General features: G+C 35.6%; 1 protein-coding gene across 1 annotated transcript; it reads right to left on the bottom strand.

Moving 5' to 3' along the window:
- Window positions 1-5061: 5061 nt before the first annotated feature.
- Window positions 5062-9992, bottom strand: LOC123223603 (NKAP family protein-like). The gene is given in 4 exon segments (XM_044646843.1): window positions 5062-5597; window positions 6495-6628; window positions 8446-9579; window positions 9582-9992. Coding segments are annotated over 3 exon segments (1470 nt in total). The 5' UTR covers window positions 9877-9992; the 3' UTR covers window positions 5062-5597; window positions 6495-6587.
- Window positions 9993-10272: the final 280 nt, after the last annotated feature.

The following is a 10272-nucleotide window of genomic DNA, read 5'->3' on the forward strand; positions in this document are numbered from 1 at the left end:
TTAGATCACACCATTCTAGATGTAATTTCGACTATATTGCACTTGAAATCACTATTTTGGCCATCTAAAATATTGCAAGTTATGATTTTAATTTTTTTCAATTGAAAATAGATATTCTAAGCAATTAATTTCTAAATTGGTAAAGGAAATTCATTAGTTTGTGTTGGAGAGGTGTAAATTATATTAACTTTATAATGTATATTTGCACACTGATGAAATATCCTCTTACCATTAAAGCCAATGTCTGAATTTTAACAGTGAATGGGAAAATGTTATTTTGAAACTTAGAGAGTGGGAAAAGTAAATCAGGCAAACCTTGGGTGGGAAAATGTCCGATCAATCCAAGGATAAAGAGTACACATATCAACATCTCTAATGGAGCAATTGGCGCCACGAGACCAGCCCAGTAATGAATCTTTGATGGTGTAGCTATAATGGGGAGCAAATAACCAAAAGCTCATTAAAATTGTCAGTCATTGTGGCTATAAAACACATCATCTGAAACTTTGCGTGAGTTCGAATCAGTCAAAGGTAATTTTTGCATTGAGCATTTACTGGGTGGCTAGCCTGTGGTCCATCATCTTTGGCTACATTACTGTCCACTCTAATGGCTTACCACGTTTAAAGCGTTCTGAAGAATATCCCATATCAAAGAAAGAAGATTACACGGCAATAGGATTGTCAAATTACACGGCAAACATCATTAGTGATCACCGGACCCATCAGTATCTGTTCAGTTCTGCTGAGGAAGTCCAAGGCTCATTTGAAGAACAGGGCGAATTTAAAATTAGTTCAAAATTAATAATTTAAAAGCCAATTTTGATTTAAAAATAATTTTATTTTAAATTTGGTATAAATATATTTAAATTTAAATATTTGAATAGATTTAAACTGGACTAATTTGATAAAAATAGAATTAATCCTTAACTTAAGCTCACTTTATTTGCTAGTTCAATAATTGTACTAATTCAAAGCCAATTTGTGTATTAAATGGTAAAATTAAAAATAATAATAACCTTTCCAACATGCTACCCTTCGTCCCATGTGCTGAAAGCTCCAAGTCTAAGAGGGCACATGTCACACGCCTGAGTTAATGAAACATCAGTATGCATATCTTACACGTTTTGTATTTGACCATCCAATTCCTATTCCTACTCCTACTCATACTCATGTTCTTTTATGTCTAAGTGATTAACATATGTCTAAATTATGAGTTATTATTTACGATGTTAATTAAAATAACAGAAAATTAAGGCTCTATCCAAAAATAACCACCACAAAATTATCTTTGTATATAATAAACTCAATTTCTTGTCATTTAGCATATTCTACACCGCTTACGCTATTATCAGCATAAGCCTTTCAATACAATTTTTAACCAAAATCTGGCTACTTCGGAGTTCATGCAATTTTGAGTCGAAAATTTACCAAGCATTTGATGGTTTTTCCATTTCATCATTTTTCTTCCTCGTTCATCATCGTACTTCTTAACCATTTTATGTCTACTCTTTGTTTTTCAAGTGTTTTTAGGTTTGTTAAAATCGTTAGAATTTTTATTTTTCATACTACATTATACTAATTTCTTCCCAAATATTGTTTTAAAGGAATCTTTGGATTTCTTGAAGCTTTTTGTCCAACCTTGGGAGTGATTCAAATTTTGTCGAGTTTGAAAATTTTGTTTATTTACCCTTACATACCTACATTGGAAGATAATTTTTTTGGTACCACTTGAGTATTTTGGATATCCACCATAAAATTACTGTTTAATGCATGGATATCCACACATCATAACGAGAGAAAATAAGTGAATACTAAATTAATATAAAAATGTGAAATTTTTGATCAAGCTAAGAAAGAATACAACCCGTAAAAAAAAGACCATGATCATGTAAAAAGTTTGAAACAATCCTTGTCAAATCAAAAACTTACAAAAACCCTTTAATCGTGTAAAAAGGTATGTATTATAGAGATAAAATTACAAAACCTAAGGAATTTTGTTGTGTTTTTACTCTATTTTCTCAATTAATGCATCTCTAAGACCCAAAAAAATGTTTACCAACTTAGATAACACATATTATAAAATTTAAACATAAATATCTTAATAAGGTATAAATTAACAATAAGCCAACACAATAAAATAATACACATTCATTGTAACATTAAAAATCAACACAATTTAAAGTTTAGATTAATTTTAATATCTAAATATAATAATTTTCTTACTTAATTTCAAGTTTTAATTATAAAATATTGCAAATAATATTTAAAGATTCACTATGTTAGAATTTTTTGTATAGGATTTTATTGAAAGGTTAAATATGATAACAAAATTATATTTAATTAAGTTTGGTTATTTTTTGGACTCCTAATTGTTTATAATCCTTATATGTTGTTTCTCACTCTTACCCAAGATAATTTTGCGTCAAAGTATTATCTTGTCTTCTCTCTAAGCAAGTATTAGGATAGAATTGTTAATTTGATTACAAGCAAAACGTTATTATAACTAATCTAAGATGATTATCATTAACCTCATTGAAAAAAATGAAAAGAAATTATGTTTCACCCACCATTGGGTTTCCAATCTTTGGCTTGAAAGAGAAACAGACCTAAATTAACAATTATCATACCTCTCAATCTATGTCATTGTCTTGACAAACATCATCATATAGTTCTACCCAAATGGAGAAAATGGAAGTCCAAAAGTTCAAAGATCCTCTCATGTCAAATCTCTTATATTATAATAGCTAGTTGGTCCAGCAAAAATAACCACCTTAACAATGTCAAAGAATAAGTCTTAATTTTAATATAAATGCAACTAAGTTCTACTGCAACCTTATATAAATGCAAAGCCCTATAATCCCCGCAAAACCACCATCCTCCGTCCTTTTTTCTCACTAAAATAATAGGACTCGAATACGGGTTGATACTTGGGCGGATCACTCTTACTGCCAATATCTCCTGTACGATTTTTTCAATCTCTCCCTTCTGATAGTAAAGGTATTTGTAGGGATGTAAGTGGGGTGGTTGGGCTCCTGTTACTAATCTAATAGCCTGATCTTTGTCCCTCTTCGGTGGTATGCCTCTGGGTTCTCCAAATTTAGTTGTAAATTCTTCCAACAGCTAGGCTATTTTGGGATGAATTTCCCTCTGATATTCTTCACCTTCCTCCGTTATCAGTCCCAACTCTACCCAAAAACACTCATCTTTCTCATTGATAATTTTTGCTATTGATCTGAAAGAGGATTCCAACCTCAACAAAGACCATTCTCTACACCAATTGACTCCCTTGTCATCCCATTCGAATCTCATTGTTTGGATTCTCCAATTGATGTTCACCTCACCTAGATGATTGAGCCAGTCTACTCCAAGAATTATATCCACGCTTCCTAAAATGAATGGCAAAAAATTATGTTGTATAGTGACCCTTTGGATGGTCAATTTCACCTCTTCACATTTCCTTATCCCTCTCACCTTCCTATCATCCCCCAAAACCACTAAAACTTTTGTTGTCTTAATTGGGATGTTTTGCTCTATCACCAATTTTTTTGAGATGAAATTATGCGTGGCTCTACTATCAATCAAAACAATCACCTTCCAACCCTCTAAATCCCCTTATTGTTTCATAGTTTTTGGTGACCCCAAACCTGACACGGAGCTGACGTTCAAATTCGCTTCCAATTCTTTCCCTTCTGTTGCCTCTTTCTCGGTGTTGTTGCCTCTGCCATCGTCTTCCGCCTCTTCTTTGTACCCGAGTTCGTTGGAGCTCTGAATGTGTTCATCGTGGCTCGGTTTGTGTTTATGCAATTTTGGAGCTGAAAGTTTTGATTAATTTGGGAACAAGTCAAGTTGGAAACTGGGTTGGTAAATGGGCAGGTTAGAGGATGGGTTATAGTCTGGGCCGATTGGGTTGGGTAATTAACGCTTGGGTAATGCATAGGTTTAGTTGGGGCTCTAAAGTGGACCGGGTTAGTTGAAAAGCCTGGGTTAGGCGAAAATTAGACTGGCCCATATGAGTGTTTTGGGCTTGGTTTATCGAATCAGGTAATTTGTTTGCCTTCTATCACAGTGTTCTTCCTCTCCACTTCAACAACCTTTTCCATCGTTTCTTCTAGTGTTTTTGGATGGAAGAGTCGCAATTCCTCACATATGTCATCCACCAAACCAATCATGAAAATCACAGTAAGAGTCTCCTCCAAAACTCTATCCAGAGCTATCAAAAGAAATTCGAACCGACTCTAGAACTCATGCACTATACTAGTTTATTACGAGGAGAATAATTCTTCTTGTGTTGTCCGTTCGTCATCTGGTTGAAAGCGCTTTAATATTTTGTTTCTAAACTCTTCCCAATTGGAGAACGGTTGTCTCTTTTCTCTCCACCGAAACCAATGGAACACCCCTCATTCTATTCAAACTCCGACAGTCATCAATTGTTCTCTTTTTGTTAACTGATTAACAAGAAAGTAGCACTCCACTTTCTCTACTCATTCCAAACCGTTTTCTCCATTGAAAAGAGGTAGATCTAGTAATCGGTATTGGAAATCTCGACGCACGCTTCACAGTGAATCTCTCCTTTACCTCTACTGTTTGTTGTTTCATCTTCCCCAAATATTTCTTCAGTTCTCTCAAGAATTGACACTGGTATGGATTTTTCGGGGGCTGGGGTTAGAAGAGGAAGCCTCTTGTCCCATCGAAGCTTTTCCTTTATCCTTGTTTCTTCCAACCATGGCTTCCTTCAAGTCCCTAAGGTACCCCTTCATGACTTTCACGCTGTTTTTTAGCCCTTCCATTCGAGTGTGTTTCCGTCATCTTGGCTCCGACATCTCGGCCCATCTCCTCCAATCCACTTCCCATCTCTATCATTTTCTCTTGAACCGTTGACATCTCTTTCTCAAATCCGTCCACTTGATTTTTCATCCTCGTCATGTTCTAATACCACGTTGATACAGACCTGGATCGATTGCACTGAATGCATCGACTTGCTCAATTGAATATAACAATAGTTAATCACTCCAACAACAATGTAACAAACTTTGTATGGAAATAATGTTGTAACAAGAACAATGAATATGAAAATATTTGCATTGATAATTTCCTGGAATACAGATATGAGTTCACAACTTCAATGTTTCCACCAACACAAACATTACAAAAAGTAATTAAACACCAGCAGCGGCTAACACAGCAACTAACCCAAAATTAACTAAATTCATAATAACAGATAACAAACTCCAACTTTCGAGAGACTGATCTCTCCATACTCTAATTCTTCTTCATTCCTGTTTCTCCCCCACCCCCAATGCTTCTCTCCAGGTCTATATCTTCCCCTCTTTTCTTCCCAGTTGACCTTCTTTCCTGGTCTGACATTTTTTGGTTGAGACATTCTGAATGTCCCTTCAATCAGCTACGTCTTTGTTATCCCTTTTTCTGTTAATGTCAGTTCTGTCTCTGAAATCTCCCCTGTTCTTTCCTATCTTCCTTCTGTTTCTTCCAGGCTTTCTTTTGCCAACAGCTGCCTGCCATTTGTTTCTTCCAGGATGCCACCACCTGTCCTCTCTTCAGCTCCATTTGTCCTTTGTTTCCTCACATACACTTTACTCCTAACAGAAAGCAAGATATGAGAACAGCCGATGATTAGCATTTGGCAAGTTATAACATCAGAGGTAGGCACTGAAAACTACCACATAACAGATAAAGAAACAGCTAAAATTAGTCTACAAATAAAAATGACATATCACAAAGCTAAGTGCATCACAAACTCATTTTTTTTTGGCAATAGCAGACATGGATATTCAGAAGCAAAGGAAGTCTGAGATCTGGCACCTCAATGATGATGCATCACTAAATAATACCATTGCTGATAAGTTTAAAGCAGCTTATTTACCGATCATGAACATCTAAATGAGGGAAAAAGTACTTGCAGAAATTCAAGTAGCTCTCCACTATTGCATCCAATGCAAAAGAGATGATAACTATGGACCATCGCAGGTACATGTTAATAATCTTCACATATTTGATTTGTTTAAGGTGGACATTTACAGTACTAAAGTAAATGAAATGCAGAAAATAAATGGTGAAGGATAAAGAGTTCCTAGGGTTTATCAGTGTTCAATAAATAAAATCTAAAATATTAAGATTTAAGGTATAATTCACAAAGACTAGTAAAAATTTTGACAATATAAAAACCAATGCAATATAATCCAACATATGTAACCAACAACAAAACCACAAAAAGGAATTTACAAGACAGTGTTTCTTTTATTCCTTTTTGCAGTTCAAACTTCAGAGTTATCGAGGCAATGAGGGAAAACTTCATTCAAATATTTGGTCAACAAAAATAACCATATAAAACAAATTACATAACACCATCACCTCTGCTAGTTCATTTTTTTTGTTAAGACACAGTAATTCACAAGCATTTTAATTTCAATGTGGTGGTCAGACAAATAAAATGTCTTCATGAACATCTTCAGCAAGCTAAGAAAGGACAAACTTACCTTGTGAGACAAAGATAATGCCTACTTAAAGTTGTCCACAGGGTCACAAAAAGGTGAAATTTATGATGCCCTAAAAAATTTAAGCTGACACATCTATGTTCGAGCAATAATCCAGATGTCTCCAGCAACAAAACCTGAAATGAATTTATTATGTAACTAACTAGACATGGAGAAAAAGTGCATACATAAGTAACATAATTTAAGTATCTGTGAGCTGAACAAGGAAAAAACAATCTTCAACGAAAATGGTGAATAGTGAACATATATGTGAGACTAAATTTTTGTTTGGTAAGACTTCTTCAGTTAGAGCCTATAGAATTAGAGTGTGGTGAAATATAAGTTTAAAAAAATAGAATTTTTATAAAAGAAGTTGATGGTTCTTTGGTTGTTAAGTTTTAAATGAGTTTTCTACTAAGAATTTACCAGAGTTTTATTACAATAAAAAAGAAAAAGTAAAAGTTTCTAAAATAACATGACATGATTTGACGTTTTAAATAAGACTAAAAAAGTTAATGCCCTCAAAAAAAAAGATTGTGAAAGCCCAAATTTTGGGCTTCTGCCCCAGGAAATATAACAATCATATTAATCATTTGTAAATTCTTCCCCAGTTCAATGAAGTGAGATAAAGATAAAACAGTATATAAAAATCTTTTGACATTATAAAAGCTATTTGGAAGCTCCATGGCTTATTTGCTAGTGTTTCATGCTATAAACAGAGGTTAACATACATTATTAGCCAATAAAAGTCTAAGACATTTATCACTTTATCATCTAACTTTATACAATATCCATCACCTACGAGTCTCTTAAAAGTCCCCAACCTTGGGGCAAGTGGAAAAGGTAATGGTGATGTGAGGCTAGCTCTTTCTGAAAAAACCAAGCTCATCAAAAAGTTTACTACACTACACAGTAGAATAATATGAATTTCAGAAACTATCAGAGTCACCAGCCGGTCCAAAGCACACATAAGTATAAGCAAAAACCTTGAAATTACACCCCCAAAAAGAACTCAATAAATGAGAGGAACCTATATTATCAGGAAAAAAAAATGATAAAGTACTAAACCAACGGCTCTCACTTTGACCAAACAAAACTTGTCCCATGGAACACAGCATCAAAGTACAAAATTTCAAACCAGAAACCAATGGATTACCCTAGTACACCAAATTCAAAGAGCAAACAAATACATAATCTGGAGTATACTGAAATTGCATTTCTGGCAGAAAGTGTAATAACAGTGACATTGATGAAGATCTACAGTTGTTATTGATATGGCTAACTATCAAGTAATATCATGGGAACGATTTTACCTATTATATACATCCAACAGGTTATCTTTACTACATCTTTTACACTGCCAAGAAACTTCAATTTAAACATACTTTTCCTAATTCCCAATTCGAAAGAAGTTTAACTTAAAATTAACTAACCATGGGAAAAAGAAAAACATTAGATTTACCTATAAGAGCCTTAAGAACACTTTCTATGAACAAAGAAGGTCCCAGTGGTGTCTTCAAAATTATATTTCTTAAATGATCGACAAAGGAGCTTTATCTCCCATGATACATTTTTCACAATTTCTTATTTCAAGGTTGAATAAACTACAAAAGAGGTTTATTAAGTGAAAAGCATCCCTGCAAGTGGCTACATATTTTTTGGCGTATTGGCATTTTCTGACTTTTTTTTTTTTTTTTACAAAAAGGTTTAGATCAGAGATCTTCTTTCCAAAAAAGATGTCACACCAACTCCTAGCCATATATTATATAAATGGAATTCAACAGAAACGCACAACATACATACAGTAAATGCTTATTTAAAAGAGAAATGAAGGTTAACATGCCCATTAATCTAGTTATAAAATTTGCATCAATTATCATAACATCATCCATGCTATGGACGAAATAAAGCACAATAAAGCTACAGAACATACATGAATATCATGTTTCTTCACCATCTTTTGTAGCAAAAGGATCATGGGTAGGACCAATATCCTGCCCAATGTGACGCTGCACCAACCGCTGCAAATCAGCCATAACCTTATGCTCCCGTTTCGCCTTCTCCTCATAGTTAAACATGGCCAATGCTCGTTTGTCCTCTGCACTGTAAACCTGGTTTTCCTTTCTTATACGAATGGCATTCATCCTCTGGTGCCTACTACCACTCATCACATACCCAAGATTCTCAAACTTCTGAATTTCATCTGCAGAAAGACCAACTTCACCTCTTCGAGGAATACGCTTCCCTTGTTGCACATACTGAGCAATTGCATCACCTTCTCCCGGCCTCAGTGCACCACCATAACTTATATGCCCTTCAGCTCTAGGTAAGGGCATCGGACCCACCACTGTTTCATTATCTAGAGCAGGTTTCTTCTGAGATTCAATCATTTCTTTAAACTTAAGCACCTCAGCATTGATTTCAGCCTGCTTGGCCTCATCCACCATCTCCTTATCTAAATTCTCATCACTCAAAGTTTCAGACTTTCGCTCTTTCTTACTTGGTTTGGACCTTGAACTCGAAGAAAGCTTTGGCTTCTTCGATTTATCCTGAATATCATCTGATGACCAACTGGCATCAGATTCATCAGTTTTGCTTTCCTCACTCTCACGCTCATCAGAATCACTATACTTACTCTTTCTTTTACCTCTCTTTTTTTTACTGCTTCTTCTTTTCTTACTCCTCCTGTGTGACCTATTTCGGCTCTTCCTTCCTTTTCTATCTTCTTCCTCTTCAGAATCACTCTCATCATCATCTTCCGACTCACTATACTTCCTATTTTTACGCCTCGATCTCCTACTCTTTCTCTTCTTCTTCCTAGAACTTGAATCATCAGATTCAGGATCGGTATCAGAATCAAACTCACTGCTCTCTGATTCCTCATACTCAGATTGATTCTTTCTCCCCTTATTCTTGGCCTGTAAATCGTCGGATTCAGACTCAGAATTCTCCGATTTTCCAGATTCGGTTTTCCCATTCTCTTCATTACCTCCGTATTTATCACAAATCTCGTCAGGCTTTTCATTCTCCAAATCATCGTTCTCATTCCTCGGGGGACTCGGCGTAGCATTCCAAAAACAGTGTTCATGGATTTACGCATTTTCTGCCTCTTTTGCCATCGGTACTCCATGTAGCTCAGCCCCTTCAATTCCTCATCAGATTCCGATGCCGAATCATATCCATTCCGATAGCCTCGGTTGCTCTTACCAAATCGTTTCGTCAGGGAGTTTAGGGTTTGCTTGTAGTTGCCTTCGGGACTTCCCGTTCTCCTTCTAGGGCTACTATATTTTGGAGAATATGAGCGCGAGCAAGAGCGGGAACGGGAACGAGAACGTGCGCTGGAACGGTAACGGGAACGGCGGCGATAATCGACCGAAGTGTCCATGACTTCAACCGCATAAAAGCGGCTCCGAAATCTTAAATCGACTGAAGAATTGTGAATGGTCCCGATACAGGAAGTTTGAGACTCAGTCAACTGTTGGTCTCCCGGAGACGAATATTTTAAAATGAATGGGCCTTAGGCCCAATAAGTCTAAATGCACTCAAGCCAACCTGATTTTTTAACAGTGCTCCTTTCGCTACATGTTAGGTGTAGGTAACGTCTCAATTGACTCAGACAAGCCTGAAGTCCAATTGGTCAGTCCAAAAAACTTAGTTTCGATCCAAACATAACTCAGATCATGGGTGGGTCTAAAAGAAAATATAGTCTATTAAATTATCAGGCTTAAGCTCCAAGAGAGAATGTTTAAGCCCCAGGCCTAGAAAATTTATTATGGGCAAG

Source organism: Mangifera indica, chromosome 8, assembly GCF_011075055.1.
Source record: "Mangifera indica cultivar Alphonso chromosome 8, CATAS_Mindica_2.1, whole genome shotgun sequence".
Taxonomy (NCBI): Eukaryota; Viridiplantae; Streptophyta; class Magnoliopsida; order Sapindales; family Anacardiaceae; genus Mangifera; species Mangifera indica.